We start from the raw sequence: 16,353 nt of genomic DNA on the forward strand, positions 1-16,353 counted from the left end.
ACTCTGTACACGTGTATACAAACAGCTCGCTTCACTCTCCTATTTCAGCCCATTCACTTACGATGAGGAATGGATTTCTCTTTCAACATTAGCTTCCTTTTTATATCTCCCGGCTCCGTGCAGTGCGTTTTGTTTGTGTGCTGCCTGCCTTCCGGACCCGGGCATCGTTGCACATATTTTACCGAATTTTATGCCCAAAGTGAACGAAAAAAACCATTTCAATTTCGTGTATTTTTACGATCAAATTAGAATAACTTAATTCGGAACTAAACTTTCACGTTCCGTTTCATCCGTCGGGCATGATACGAGTGATGGCGCGAGGTGGTGGGAGGTGGTGGTAGTGGCGAGGGGTATAACGGAAGGGTAAGCAAAAAAGTGTACCACGCGACCTGTACTCCCGCTTTGCCGAGCAAATGTGTTTCCTTTTTATGTGATCATTCGCATCGCTATACACCCTAAATACATACCACACAGCCCCCAAAAAATGGAGGCGCATGGTTGATTACCTTATCTTGTTTCATCTTTCTCTCTCTATGTTTCTCTCTCTCTCGCTTCATCTCTCTCTTTTATGTTACTTATTATATCTTTCTATTTGCTCTTTTCTACCAAGTCTCATCGTTTCATCACATGCTCCTCGAACAACTCTCCACCACGGACATAAGATCTCCATCGAAACGGTGTACGCTCGTCAACCGCGGGATGGGCCCACGTCATATCGAAATTGGACATACATTCGCGTAGGCCGGAAACGTTCACTTGCAGCACACGTTGACTAACTCGCTTTTTCTAGCGGCTTTGGTTCATTTGCATGCCGTTCGCGTCACTGTGGGCGCTATCTCGCTGAGTTTGTACCGTGCTCGGCCGAACGAAACCACCACCGGAAGGTGTGTTTTTTCGCTTCATGCCATTTGGCGTTTTGGTGGGTTTTACGACAGTCCCACCATCCTTGAACCAAGCGCAACATTAACTATCGCATATCGGCTTTCGGCCGATGGTCCTGGCAGCAGATGCACATTGGCACTGGAAGGATGCTTCCGACTGGGCTGGGAATCGAAATACAGTAGTGGAAGGCTGCAGCGCAACACAGAACAATCGGTCACAAAATAGAGCATCACTTTATAACAAATAAGCAAAACAATCCAAAAATGTCGAGATTTTGAGTCGCTTAATGCGACTTTTATTGTAATTCTCTTAGTGTTTCTTATCACTTTCAGATAATTTATGTTAGTTTGTATAAGTTGTATCCGTTACAATACATCATGCATCTCACTGTTTTCAAAGTTAATACACAAATGATCAATCTGCGACTCTACGACATGGATGTAAACTCGCTGCAAGCATGATGCTCTGGCACACGCAGACACACTTGACGTCTAGTCACCGAAGAAACATCACCTCTCTTCAGGGAATCATTTGATGAATATGAGATCATTTAGCGTTACATGCACTTGGCGCTAAACACGACGACGAAGGCTCATTTCGCTGAGTGAAGTAAACCGGTCTGTTCCTACACCACCATGCTCTCGCTGCCCCGAAATGCTAAAAGGCCGTACGCTCCTTCTGTATACGCGTGCGAATAAGCGCTCGTAAAGTTATGCGCTTTGTATAGATGCGGCTGCTTATCATGATGAAAGTCCTGGGACCATAGCTAATTGGACTCGAGAAGCCACCGAGCGAGTAAGCTGTTAGACTGTATCCACAGTGGAAGTTTCGCACTGGAACGGAGTTCATAACTGCTTGAGGTTTCGCTGCACGTCATGCATGTACCGTCAGGTATGCAATCTCATCCTGTTGGGCTACATTATCCCATACCCATCCAAACGGTCAAAGAAACGGCCACATAACAATCTAAACATACGGTCACAACCTGTTTCACTGTTCCAGCATCCCGCTTTCAAACATTTCGAAAAAAGGAACTCCGATATGGTGAATGCTTTTATTTCGAGTTGGTTACCTTGGCATAGAGGAAACGACGGGCCCAACAAATCCCCCCCGAGAACAAAAACCCCCCGGACAAATTTCTCCTCGGAGCCTTTCGCACTTCGTTCACTTCTCACACCATTTTGCCCCTGAAAGTCCGAGCTGGATTAAGTCGAGTTGAGATTATCCACTTTCCTGCTGCTGTCGCTCTAATTCCTTCCTCTCTCTCTCTCTCTCTATCTGCACACCTAATAAAATGGACCACCGTTTCAGGGACTAAGCAATGGAACGAAAAAAAAATAGAATGAACCCTTCACCAACAGACAGACCAACTGTCATTAAAATCACATTCCTATTGCTCAACTGGTGTCTCGTAAGTGCCTTCAAGTGCGAAATTAACTGCACCTTTACCGGTCGTACCGGACCCCGGTGGTTGGCCCGGTGCACCGGTGGCCTAAAGGTGAGTGCTTGTGTCGCGTACATTTGGTTCACCGTTACCATTATTTATGGTGTGTAAATTTTAATTAGCAAAGGTGTTTAGTAGCGCTGCTACTTTGGCAGCGTTGCTCGTTCCAACGAGCCAAATTAATACGTTACTCCTAAAACATGGGATAATTTTTATTCATTTTATAGAGGCTTTGTGCCTAAAGGCTGACATTCACCCGTGGAAAAAGCATGGGAAACTGAGAACGAACAGTCATGTTGCAGTTCGATGATTATCGCTAGAGAAAAAAAGAGTTTTTAAACTAAGACAAAAATTGCGTGCAATAAACAGTGACTTGTTTTTACTATATTTGGGTTAATTAATAACTAAATGGTTCAATAACAATATTCAATTATAATTAGACTAAACTCTTTTGTTATGATCATATAAGGCCTGCAGTATAGAGGATCAACATACGGTCCAATACACCGAGGATCGAGGATCAAAACTTAACAGGAAAGATCAACCCTTAGCAAAAATTTAATATTCGGCTAAATGATAAGAGTAGTTAAGCTAGTCAAATAAACCAATATAGACACTTTCGAAAAGGATATATCCCAAGAAGATTGTTATACAGTTTTGAGAATGAAAGGATATTTAAACGAAGAAAACTTGGTCTCTTCGTATCCTTCCCAAGGGAAACTTTGATTCGTAAGTGTTTACAGCGATTATAAAGCTTCAAATCGGATCACCAACTTCGTCATCTACCTATCGACAACGTTGTAAACGACATTCTTACAAAACCGAACAAGAGCCATGTTTCCACACCTAGAACAGTCTGATTTCGAAGGTCATGTGTGTCCCGTTACCAGAGCACTGTTGGCTCAAAGCCATCTTGGTAAAAAAGAGAACCTTTCATCTCCCATCTCCCAGCAAACCCACAACCGAGGATTATGTTTATCGGTTTGGCTTTGGCGGTTTCAACGCAAGGAACTTTACCACCGTTCTAACCACTATCGATGAATCTTGCCACATTTGCCAGCACGGTACACGAACACGAAAGCGAATAACTTTCACCAGCCCGTATGCAAACAACAGTGAGAGTTATGGGAACTTTCGCCTCGTTCCCCGGAAGCTGATCCACATTTTTCAACGACTTCTAGCCGTTCCGCTAGCAAAGCGGGCTCGACGACTGTTGCACAAGTACGAGCTGGGTGTCCTTTCCCCGTGGGGAATTTGGTGGTAAAAATCATATGCACCGATGCAACCGATGGAGCAATGTACATACTGTGCCGCCGTCTTGGGAGGCTGAACCGGTACACCACTACAATATGGACGGTTTATTATGGCGTTTCGCTAGAAGGCGGCCTTTTTTTGTTGTTATTTTGCACGACTCTTGGGAAAGACAAAATATTTATCGTTGCTCTTTTGTCCCAGCAGCAGAGTTGTCTTGCGTCGGTTTACTCTGGTGACCCTGGACCATGGAAGCCGTGGTCGAGTGATTTCCTATTGTTCCATCCCAAGGCACTAAATCGAACCGATCCGATGGGTAGTAAACTATGACGGGAGAAAAAAAGGAGGAAAGGAATACTGACACAGCGTTCCAATGTGGTTGGGTCTTTGTATTTGTTGGTCTAGCTACTCTGGTTGGCAATCCGACGGGACAAACATTGATCTCTTATTCAAGCGCTGTCAAATGAAAAATTTTTCCATCCGTGTAACGTTTATGACTTTGTCTGGAAGATTATAGACTTCGCCATTTTTTGTTTTAAAATTCATCTAGAAATTAAACTGTTATTGTCCTTCGCAAAAAATTTGCTTACAAAGCATTAAATTGCTAGGTAAAATCATCAAAATCAGAAAGATTTAAGAAATATTTTACATTCTGACATATAAACCCATTTCCAAAACCTCTCTACCAGACCAAACATCACAACATAATTGTATGACGGACGGAAATTCCTTCCAGAACCCTTTACCGAAACCTAATGAAACGCACCGCCCTAAATGAGGTTATAAAATATGAATTTTATCACCACCGGGAAACCGGAAGCTCAACGGAACTTCTCTCGAAGCCCTGAAGGCACCCGTACACCGCTACGAAGTGCGATGGACACAAAATTAAACCACACATCATCATCCCCCATGGGAACGATCCCGGATCACCGTGCCACTGACCGGCCCGTTCTTGACTAGTTCGCGTGCCGACCGTTGCATAAGTGCGAACGCACCGACGGTACGGTGGAGGTCCGAACCCGAAAGCGGTGTGAGTGAATGCTCCCGTCGGAATGGTGGCAAACTATCTGGTCATTCATTGTAGGTGGCTCGGCACACCTCGTTACCGGACACGGGGACACTTATTGGCAGGATTGTCTATCGGAGCACGTCCAACGTACTGTCTAAACAGTCGGCAAAAACCACCCACCTGCGTCCGCATCCCAACTCAACGACCGGTGGTATGTCCTCGCTACTCGGTCAACCCAACTTCCCCGTACTAGCTGTCGGCTAGTAATCCTTTGGCAAGAGTTTATTATTGCTCGCGTACACACATTTTCCGCCTCGGCTCGCGCAAATAAGCTGCCTTCAGCTGTGCACCATCCTTCCCCACCGACACGTGGGATGGGTTTCAAATTTTGAGGTTTCGTTTATGCTTCTCGCACCTTTTTTTTCCTTAGCCATGCACTTCCCGTGCTTATGTGCTGTTGTGTACGACTGAGTGGGTGAACCGTACGTAGTGTTCCCCGGATATAAAATCAACAACCCACTTCACACTAAGAGTTCTCCATGGCGGACTGGTGCAGCGGGCGTGCAGGCGGATGATTTTCCACCCGACCGCGAAACACCAAACGACCCCCGGAGGCTATTTACTTCGGCCTACCTCTCCGGCCTTCCGATGGGACTATGAATGCAACCATTGGAGCACATTTTCACTGGCTCGAACAGTACCGGTACCGGGTTTTGGTGGGTTGCTTCTTTCTACTCATCTACAAACCAGCATACAATGGGCCACACTTTCCGTCGTTTCGCACGTTTATTGCAAATATAATGACGAATAGAACAATTGTGTTTATTAAAAATATGCAATAGTAACACTATGAAGCTTTTCCGTGGAAATTACTACAGTTTTCAATTATCTTTGTTTAGAATAAATATTCTAACAAATCGAGATAATTTTGAAAATATTCAAAAATACTTTAGATATTAAAGTACAGATTGCATAAATTTGAGCATTTGAGAGTAAAACTATGAAGTGTTCCGGAGCAATGCCCTAAATAATTACTCCAAAACCGAGGTTTTTAGAGAAGAATAACGTAAAACTTGTATTTACTATTATTCCGTTTGTGACTGTCGCTGAGCACATCGATCGAATCGAGCGGCGTTGCATGGCGAGGTTTTGAATGCTTTGAATTCCACGTGCAAATCACACTGTCTCTATTCCAACGTGCGTTTTGGGGTGCAAAACTACATTGTCCGGACGCTAAACTGCACCAGCAAGACGTCAGAAGTTTTCTGCTCCACACAAAACACCCAACCCATTACCAGTTGGACCGGCAAAGGTTGGAACCTCAACTGTGCCCTCCAGTCTGCCTGTCACTTATGCTGACGTCGTACAACAATCCAAGAAATCAAGTACGTGAACATAAGCGAAATCATTGAGCGAAAATATGGGCAAACATAATAGCAAACTAGAAGGGCGGGTGAGGATTCAGGGACACAATAGGAAAAGGATACAAAGTTAACAATTCCACTTTTGGTTCCAAACAAAAACCATTCAGTTGGAGAAGATGTCGGGGTTTGTTTTTTCGTTCTTTATTTGTACATTATTTTACACAACTTTTCAAAAGCATTACTGATGCAAGTAAGGGCAAAATAATGCCGATCACGGCCAAACCGGTTTTTGTTTTTTTTTTTTGTCGTTTTGCACACCCCCCCGAAAACGCCAAGGGGAGGAATGTAATCCAATAAAGCAAGTGTGTATAAAACAATTCAATCGAAAATATTAAACACCTCCTGGCCACCGCTTTATCGACCACACGACGCGTCGGCTGTGGCCAGACAAGGTAAACAAAGTGGAAAACGGAAAAGGAAAGCAACAAAACTTGTTTACTGGCGATGGGTTGAGATTGGATGATAGAATTTTGTGAACTACAAACTTGTACTGGAGCTTTGTTTTGTATGATTTTGTTCGAGACGACTCGGGTTCCGTAAACAGTAGTAACTTCCCTTTTTTGTATGTAAAATACACTTTTGAAAACATATTCAATTTTCAAAGAAAATTGATGAAGAAAGTATTAAGATAAGACCTGCATGTATCCAAAGAAAATCTCACGAAACAATAAACACAAGATTTTTAGTTGACAAAGAATCTCTTTACTTCGAAAACGGTCGATAAGATCTGTGCAGAAGAAGTGACGAGAAAAAAACACACCCATTGCTACGTTTGTCTTTAGTTACTCACCTCATTGGTATTCCACCGGTGTCGTTGGGTTGGGAAATGGTCTGCCCGGGGTAAACTCTCCAAATTATCCGGAAGTTTGATCGGTTCACCATCTGAAACGGAATGCATCCCGATAGCGGAACGAGAAAAAAGAGGGAAATGAAAGAAAATGCTCTGATTAAGATAGAACTTAAATGATGCCATTGCAATGCTTTAAGGGTAATTTATTATTTGTGTTCAAGATCTTGTTTTTCGATTTTTTTTACAATAGGTACCACATTTGTGTGGAATATTTAGATGTTTTTTATGTAAATTTTCCACTGTAGGGCAAGTGTTAGTATATGACAAGAAAATTCATTTATTTAAGGAACTCGTCATTTACATCCTTAAATATTACTCTTAGTACATTATTTTCTTCCTTCTGTTGTTTGATTTTCCATCAAACTATGCAAACATTTCCGGCAATAACCTTCCTAATTCCTTCCTAAACCTAATAACCTTCTTCAATTGCGGCTGCAATGAATTAATTTTCCTTCTTTGCATGATACAATCATATTTCCTGCTTCATCCGACACCTTTTTTTCAGATTGCGAATGATGTATCACTTTGAACTGACCGCACAAAAAAACAACCCCCAATACCAAAAAAAAACGGAAACGAATGGCAACACAACACACAACTTCAACCCATTTTAGACACCCGCTCTGCCAAAACACGTGTCCATGCGTAGCTTTACCTGTAAATTAGCTCACTCTTAGCAAATGGCATACTTTCACCGGCATCACGGGCTAGGCGCCGTCAGAAGAACGCGTCAGTGATAATGGGGAAGCGATAAAGCGAAATATGTTTCCGGCCCTGTAGCGGAGCGTAGCCTAACAAACCGGTGAACTGGTTAGTTTCTGGCTTCATTTAAGGGTTTTCAGGCTGTCCGATCGAGAAGAAAAGCACTAAAAGGAACGGCCAACGATTTCTTTTCGTATCAGCGTACAAACGCTCGAGCTTGAAGTAATTTTACCTCCGTGCTTTGCGATCTCTTTCTCTCTCTGCTAACGAGGCTAATCCTCGGTTAGTTAACAAATTTCCTTCCTGCCCTTCCGTAGTGGAATGTTTCCGGTCGTTTGCCCTTTTTCAGATGGTTTTTTTTTCCAACAACACTACAAACCAATCACGTTACGCCAAAACTGTATACGGAGAACTTACACTGGACGCGAAAACAGGAACAATCTTAATCCGCTTTATCAATAACATAATTTTATTTTAACACTTCGTTTTCATTTCCTTATGAGCTTTAACCATTTGCTGTGCGGCAACGCATTCCCGACCGAGCGTAACGCCGCTTGAAGGTGATTGATGGGTTTGGCCTCACGTGGCCACTTGCTTCCGTAACCTATTTATAGGCGCGTTGCAGCAAACGACGCAGTTAAGCACCTGTGTGTCAACCCGTGTCACTATGTCGACACTCAAATGCCACGAGTTGGTGCTGTGCCGTAATCGATGTCAATCTTTCCAGCACCGAAAGGCCTCCTAATTGATTATGATGTCGTGCGAGGTTCTTTGTTTCTAGAGGATTGGAAGGAAGCTAGTAACATGGTCCAGGAACTCACGGTATGGACTTTCGCACCGATGTTAACTGATAGCTATGCAAATGAGTGGAAACGTTCACTGCACTAACTCGTAGACGACGTGTGACGGATGGTGAGACTTTTTGAGGGAATGGGTAAAGACATTGAGATCATTGAGAAGGACATTAATGATCAGAAACTTGTATACCTATTCAGCTAATGGTACATACCACTTAACGATAAGATATGGAACAAAAGTATGTAATGCTATTTACTATGGTAACAAATAATACGACAGGTTCTTCGTAATAAAAACTGTAGGTAGTTAATTAAAATTTAGATATATTTTACTATTTCAGATGTTCAAATCATTCCTTGTTTTGTATTAGTCTACATTCATTCTAACTTCATTTAATTAATTTCAAGCTACTGTGCACATTTACATACGTTTTCCTATCGAGTGCGCTTCTTCAATTTCTGCTCGACAGAACATAATTGAAAGGATCAATTTCGCTGTCTCTTCCAGCACGTGCCAAGACTGACAGAAAAGTCATCCCAAAACTAGCAAACCATACAACTCCTTGCCTGCCTTTTCCCACGCTCTAGCCTTACACAAAACGATATGCCAATACGCCGACAATCACAAACAGTTGTAGTTGAGGCTGTAATTGTTGTGACAGACGCCCGGCAAACGTTGGCGAACGATAAAACTTTGTCGTCCAATAGCTTAACTCTCGTCCAACGTCGGAAGCTGTTGAGCGAATGCGAAGCGCAAACTTCACCCAAACACAACTTCCAGGAATACGGAATGTAACGAAACTTCCGAGTTGGACCACGGCAAAGAGAAAAATCCAGCAAATTTTTGAGGTTAAATGAGCACAATTTAAACGACCACTTGGAGCACCGGGAAATGTTCCGGAAAACTGGAACGAGTTTGTTGGGCAAAGTTTTCTGGAAGAGAAAAAAAAGGAACAAAAAAGACACAACTTACAAGAAAAACTTAAAAAACCGACAAACCATTTCCGTGGCGGGTGTAACCAGTTTAAACCCGCGTTACAATGCCACTGACGCCCACAAGAAAATCTCACCACCATGGGGTCATGTTTGAACAAACGCTCCAGCGTTCCGATTTCCACCCATCACAACCCCTCTTCCCGCATGCATCCCTACGGACACATTTCGTCCGATTGGCCGCGAAACGTTCGCGCGCAACCGAAAGATGACAAATTGATGGTCCCACCGAGAGTCACACCAAAAGCAATCGAGCTGCCGAGTTTCGAGTGCCTTCCACACCCGGTGGACATACATTTTTAATGCATCGACACCGACCAGAATGGGGCATTCGTAGGTTGGGACATTATGGTAAGGTGTGGTTTTAAGGATGTCGAAACTTCTGCTAGCACTGGGAATTTGCTCACCGTGGCTGAGGGGACCAGAGCAGGACATACTTTAGGGCTTTTATTTCTTTCTAACCACTACCGTCTAGTCGACGAAAGAGTTGAGGGTAGTGGCTTCATCCAGTCAGGTTGCTGAGGTTTCGTTTTGTTTGCTTCTTCTTCTAACTGAATAACTGTCTTTTAATCTCCAGCACGGCCATCTGGTGGTTCATCTGGTGTTCCAGTCACTACTTTGACCAAAACTCTATTACCTTGTTTGTTCATTCCATCCCTTATTTCCAAGAGTGTCAATGTCTTTCTACGCTTAAGAAAAGAAAAGAGAACTCTCTTTCCACTCGCTTAAAACCGTTGCGAAAGAAAGCAAACGTCGAACAAAACATTACAAATTAGCCGGGAAAAACTTATTATTATTTCATAATGAGCGGAGCACAGAAGCCACGAGGCACAACGAAGGATAAAAAACGAAGCACGGAGTGTTGATTTTCGCGTGCTAAATTCTTGTCGGTGTAAAATTTTCTTTCCACACTTCGTGTCACACTACTTGCTTTAGTTTTGTTACTTTTGTAACCTTTTCGTAACCTAAGCCGAGAGAGATTTTTTTGTTTTTCGTGGGACCTTTCCTCCTCACTTTTTCCTGAGCTCTGAGCTGCCGTCACAAAGCGAACCGTATCCGTAACCGGAGCGAATTAAAAACGACAAATGAAATGGCTTGCCTCCTATTAGCGCGAGAGCATGTTTACACAACATTAGCACCCAAACCTGTCGGAGGGTTCCCGGGGTCTGGTCGGACAACGGTGCACTAAAGATAGTGCCGTAAGGCCACTTTTGGGACCAGTTTAGTTGAGGCGTGAAATATGGCGGCCACTTTCGGTCACGAAACGTACAAGAAGTCGGTCGCGTTGGTCATTTTCTTGCTGTTTTCTTTATGGAATGAAACAAATGCAAAAAGTTTTGCTATTGGAAGAGACGTTTGATGATGATATGAATTATTTGTTAGTCACTTTTATAAAAAAAAACTATTTATTAACAACATTTTTATTTAAAAAAACATCACAAGTAGCAGCACATTAAGAACATGCATTAGGTAAAAAAAACACACACAACACACTCATTAGCATCCACCGTCCACAAAACAGTATTTATCGTCCCGAATTAGGTGCGCTGTATATTTTCTTATTAAAAGCAAGCCTCCAGATCAACCACGATGCACACCCGAAATGTGGACCGATTGCTTTTACACATAACGGCCAACAAGTTCGCAACATATGCCTTCACCAAGCGTCCTAGCGAGTAGCTTCTACGATTCTGGCCAGCTACGGCCCACTCAAGCCCAAGCAACAGCAAAAAATAACAACTGCACAACGATTGCATCCGGCCACACTCGCACCGCCCCGACCGGGCGGGGAACCGGGAACCCGGAAATATAAATTCCACCCACACCGGTTGTGGCTTAGCCGGGTGCCACATGGCTTAAAAGGAGAATGGTTACCGTTACTGGTGGTTGCATTCGCGCTGGAAAGAACGTACGAAACGGTACAGACCGTACGGAGGACATCTTTCGCGAACAGTGGAAAGGGATGCAATAGACCATTTTTTCCACTTTCTTCTATTTAGCTTTATTGTACCGTACGTGGATGTAGCTTTGTAGGAAATCGCTCTTTTAAAGACCGACTTTATTTCAAACAAAGCGCTCTTTAATGTCACGTGTGCGTGTCTGTCGCGATTTGTATGGCATGCATTTTATTCCCCAGTGAGCAGCACATGGGAACTAAACTCCTACGGTGCTCGTATTCGATGAGTGTAACGATCTTAGGTTTTATTAAGTACAAATACATTGCACTATGCAACCAGATGATAGTTGAGTGTGCAACATATGGATTTACAAGCATTCTGTTTTATTAATAATATCATCCTGTAGCTAAACTTAAAAATATTCTCAACTAAATGCATATGGTCTATTACTATTATTATTTTAAAATGAGAAGAAGTCTGATACGATATATTTTATCAAAGTAGCTCACTGAAAACAAGTTCCGCAGTTCATCCTAAAACTCTGATTCAAGTACGCGAACTTATTCTTCAACCATTCTCCGAACATAATGTTCACAATTCTCTCACCAAGACCAACGATAGTTCCATATGCAATTCCGCAAAAAGCCCTCCAGGTTTGGATGGCAATGACGGCGAGGACTTAGAATGTCGCACGGCCCTCGCACGTTATACATTTCCGAGTGGTAACACATCGTCCTCGCCACGGCACACACACACACACACACACACACACACACACACACACACACACACACACACACACACACACACACACACACACACAGACATTCACCCGTACAAAAGACGCGTATGGTGTCAGTGTTGGCGGGAATTTGTAGATTGGATTCGGAACCCATCCGTTAGCCACGGTCCAAACCGGACCAAGCGAGCAGCCGTACACAGCCAGAAGGAAAACAACCGAAACAATGTAACACACGGCAAAAGGGGTTAGAGATGGGAGGAGGGGGGCCCAGAATTTACTATTTCTAATTCCCATAATCGTAAAATATACACACTTGAGCGGAATAAATAATACCATCAATAGGGAGAGCAAGAGAGAGACGGAGAACGACAAGAGTCCATTTATCCTGTCAGCAAGCCTACCGAACTAACAAATCGCCGTTCCGAAATCAAACGCGATGCTCTCTTGGACCAACCCCCCCGGAACCCGAGAAGTGCACGGAGAGAAATTATTATTCGATCCATTATTTCACCGAACCCACTTTCTAATGGGGTTACAAGGCGAAGAAGAAAACCCCCGAACGGCTTGTGACAACTGTATCGAAACGTTCTGATGCGCGGAAACTCTTGCGGGATGGCGACACGGATGGCATTAGACTTGTAAATCTCTCACGCGCCGCTACAAAAGTCGTCGATTTACAGGCTTTACTGTTTGTTGGTTTGCTTGTTTTTTGTTTTTTTCGTTGCAGTTCCTACTCTTTGCCCCCTATTGCAAAGATCCGGATGGGTCGAAGGACGAACTGGCGAGCTGGTATGGTAAATTAAACCCCGAGACTCTGAAACCTTGGGCAATCTTGGGCCCGGTTGGTCGAACGCCGTGTGGCAGACCTTAAATGTGTCAGAGGGTTGCAATGAATTCTAAATTGAAACTAACTTACACACAATTACAGCAAACTCTCGCAACTCGCAATACGAAGGCTGGTAGCAACGTTCACTCACTTTACGATACGATCGGTACGCTGAATTCGAAAGTAGAGTGAATGAAGATTGATTGAAAAATGCTGCCGGATTTTGCTGCCGTCTGCCCTGTGGCAACCTCCAACACCCTCAAGATTTGGGTTCCGGTGTGTGTGTGCGGAATATAATCAACCAAGGGGGTAAAAGGGTGATGATGTGCGATATGAATTCGGCCTACGTACGTGCACTTCGGGGGCACCCGTAACAACGTACTGCTAGTTTACGAAAGAATCGTGACACGATTGACGGATGCTTCTAGCCGGATTTAGCCAGTTCCGGCCATAGAAGAAGGAAATGTTTTCCGTAAGCAAACATTACGAACCACGACCCAATCTGTGAATTCATCCGATAAATGGATGCACGAATGCTGGGTGAATAAAATCCCAAGCTATAGCATCCTTAAGCCATATGGCACATATCGAAGCAAGAAACGCAGCTCACTTTGGTACGGAATGCAAAATTGTTCAACCACCGTATGTTGTGCCCTTCCGACATCATCCGACATCAGCTGGCTATAAAATTAGCTACTGATAGGCTACCTCCACCCAAAGTCGTCAACCGGCTTATTATCCACTACGCGCACATACATTACCCTGATGAAATGGTGCTCCAAAAACCGAAACCCACACCAGTACCCCGGCGGGGAAAAGTTTGGAATTATTTCTAGTACATGAAAACGAGCCATGAAATGGAATTTTACGGGTGTCTACGGTCCTCGAGGTACCCCACCAGCATTCCGGGCGAATGTTTTGCCACCACAATTAGCGGGTTTTTATTGACAGCCAACAACAACAGCAGCCTTTTACTGCTAGACGATCGGTGAGTATGCGAGAGTCGTGTTTGTTCCTTTCTTCCCGAACACTTTCCTAACTGGCTGGATGATGAATCCAGTCCAGTTCTTGTATTTTTTTGTTGTTTTGACCATTTATTACGACCCATTTTGCATGCCACAGATATGACGCGGGCGTTTATGGAGCGTTTAAAACTTATGCTCCGCCGATGGGGAGTATTGTGTGCTGGAGAAGGAGGTACAGAAACAGATAAATGAAGAATGAAATGGGATAACAACATGAACAGTAAACATGATCATAAAACATAAGCGCGGTTAGAAAGTGCCTGGAACGGGTTTGTACTGATTGTAGTAGTTCAAGTTTTATTTGTTTGCCTTTTTTAATGCCAACTGTGTAACCATCCATATTTTCTCTTTCTCTTTTACGACTGTTGCTTTGCTCTATTAATTTATTTCATATGTTTTCTCTCTCTTTTTTGCATTTTGGTTTTTCTGTTTCCTTAGTTTTCGTTTTTGTAGTTTTATTTGAAGGTTACTCTATTTTTTTCGAAAAATAAAACCATAAACAGAAGGACACTTCGCCATTTTATTATTTCTATTTATATTTTGGTCCATAAACAGCATGACAGCATGGTTCAACAAGTCATACAGTTGGTGAGTTGCTAGAACGATTGTTTAAACTCAGCAAACAGTTGTAAAACCATTGTCTCCGTTAAAACAGCCCGTTTCACCTTTTAATGAACTATATTAAATTAACAAAAGCATCATAAAAAAGCAACAACACGGAAGCACAAAATCTCGATTGCCGAATCTAACGCGTGCAGCAAGCTGATCCCTTCCGCGGCCGTCCATTACACGAAGTACACGAAAAACGTGTTAAAAACTAATAAGACACATTTAATCCACCACAAAAGCACCCAACAAAAAAAAAACGCAAAGTTCTCAACCCCCAACCCAATCGTGCCCGCCAGATTAATGGCTTTCGATTGTGAACTTTTACGACTTGATTCTAATTTTATTGCCCGAAATTATGGCAGCCCGCTTTCGGTTCAACTTGCCGGTCGTGCCGGGCTCTTACCGTTCCGTTCCGGAGTAGTACATCATCCGTGTAAACATAACAAATATGCTCCCGGGCTATGCTGCAGGGCAATGGCAGCAAATCAACCGCGAGCGTTCGTTTCGAACGGTTGATTTGCAGGGTGCAAAAATGTGTGCCATGTTGCTTTGGTTTCCTGTAGTTCCGGAACCCCAAAACTTCATTGACACTCGGCACCACCTTTGGCATCACTCAATCCACCCTGCACCGCAGAAGCGATCAGAACGAAAGCAGGGGACCATAAGCATAAAACAACTGCTAATGGTGGGAGAAAGGGTCGTTGATTAAAAGGCACAAGACACAAGCCTCGAAACGACAAATCGGAAAATCGTGACCGGTAGCATTAAATTTATTAATTTTCATCCTTGTTGGTTTGAGCCTTCCGCAGGCTGAATCATGCGACTCGGTGTGTATGTGTCTCCCACCGTGGGTCGCAGCGATTTGGTTGAATTTCATCATTTCATTCCGTACGGCCGGGGATGCGTGTTGGATGATTCGGGACCGTTTGTCAAACGGATGGCGTCATTAAGCGTTTCTCATCGCATCAACAGCAACCATTTGCAGCGACATTCGAGCATCGTTTTCTCACGGTCACCCCTAATCACGACAAGCCAAACGGATGGATTACCCCAACACGGCTGGCCGAGTGCGTGAAGGACTCGTAATTCTAACATTTATTGGCTTCACCCCAAATGCAATGGAAAGAAAGGGAGCGAAGAGCAAAGAACAGAGCTGAAAAGACGTAAATCTCACCACACGATGAATGATTGACTTAAGGCAAGGTCTTAAGGAGCAATGGATCCTTCATAATTGTTTTTTTTTGCTTTCGTGCCTCACGTGCCTATCTAAAAGACTTGCTGGAAATTCTACTTTCCTCGGAAGCTTATCCAACGCATAGCAAAAAAAAATCACAGGAAAACTAAAAGGTAATATAATAGTGCGAACTACAGATAGGAACCGGTTTTCTCTCTCTCTCTCTATCTTTCAGAAAAAAACAAGCAATACTTCGTGGGGGTTTTGCTCCTTGCGAAGGCATCATTAATTAAGGTCATTTAGAGTGAACAAAAAAACACCTCTAATAGTGCCTCCACTATCTGATTTCTTCAGCGGTATAGCCACACTGGACTGCCTCGGGACAGTTTGTTGCAAATGGGGAAAATAAAATCGCGGCTAGCGGGACCCCGCACAACCCCGTCCTGTTCCGTTAGACGGGCTAAAGAGGCTTTTCATTTGGAAAAGACTAAAAAAAAAGCGAAAAAAAACTAAAAATGAACTCGCGTACACATGAAAAGAGGACCCTTTCAACCTTTGTACCCCACATGCTCCTACGAATCCATTTCCACCAACCCTCCTCCGGGGTTCGTTCTCTTCCATGCACCTTCCTGCTTTAAGCACCCCGGTCAACTATAACAGATTACTGTTCTGCATGTAAGAAATGCCATAATTTATAGGCGATGATTTATGCCACTCGCGGTCG

At 43.5% G+C, this 16,353-nt stretch overlaps 1 protein-coding gene across 1 annotated transcript in view; it reads right to left on the bottom strand.

Annotated features, from left to right (window-relative positions):
* The window catches only part of LOC128713168 (calmodulin-binding transcription activator 1), a 106,330-nt gene that overhangs the window by 22,888 nt on the left and 67,089 nt on the right, over positions 1–16,353 (bottom strand). The window contains exon 3 of the mRNA XM_053808029.1: positions 6,804–6,895. Within this exon, the coding sequence (XP_053664004.1) occupies positions 6,804–6,895 (92 nt within the window). The remainder of the gene's footprint in view (positions 1–6,803; positions 6,896–16,353) is intronic.

This window comes from Anopheles marshallii, chromosome 3, assembly GCF_943734725.1.
Source record: "Anopheles marshallii chromosome 3, idAnoMarsDA_429_01, whole genome shotgun sequence".
Taxonomy (NCBI): domain Eukaryota; kingdom Metazoa; phylum Arthropoda; class Insecta; order Diptera; family Culicidae; genus Anopheles; species Anopheles marshallii.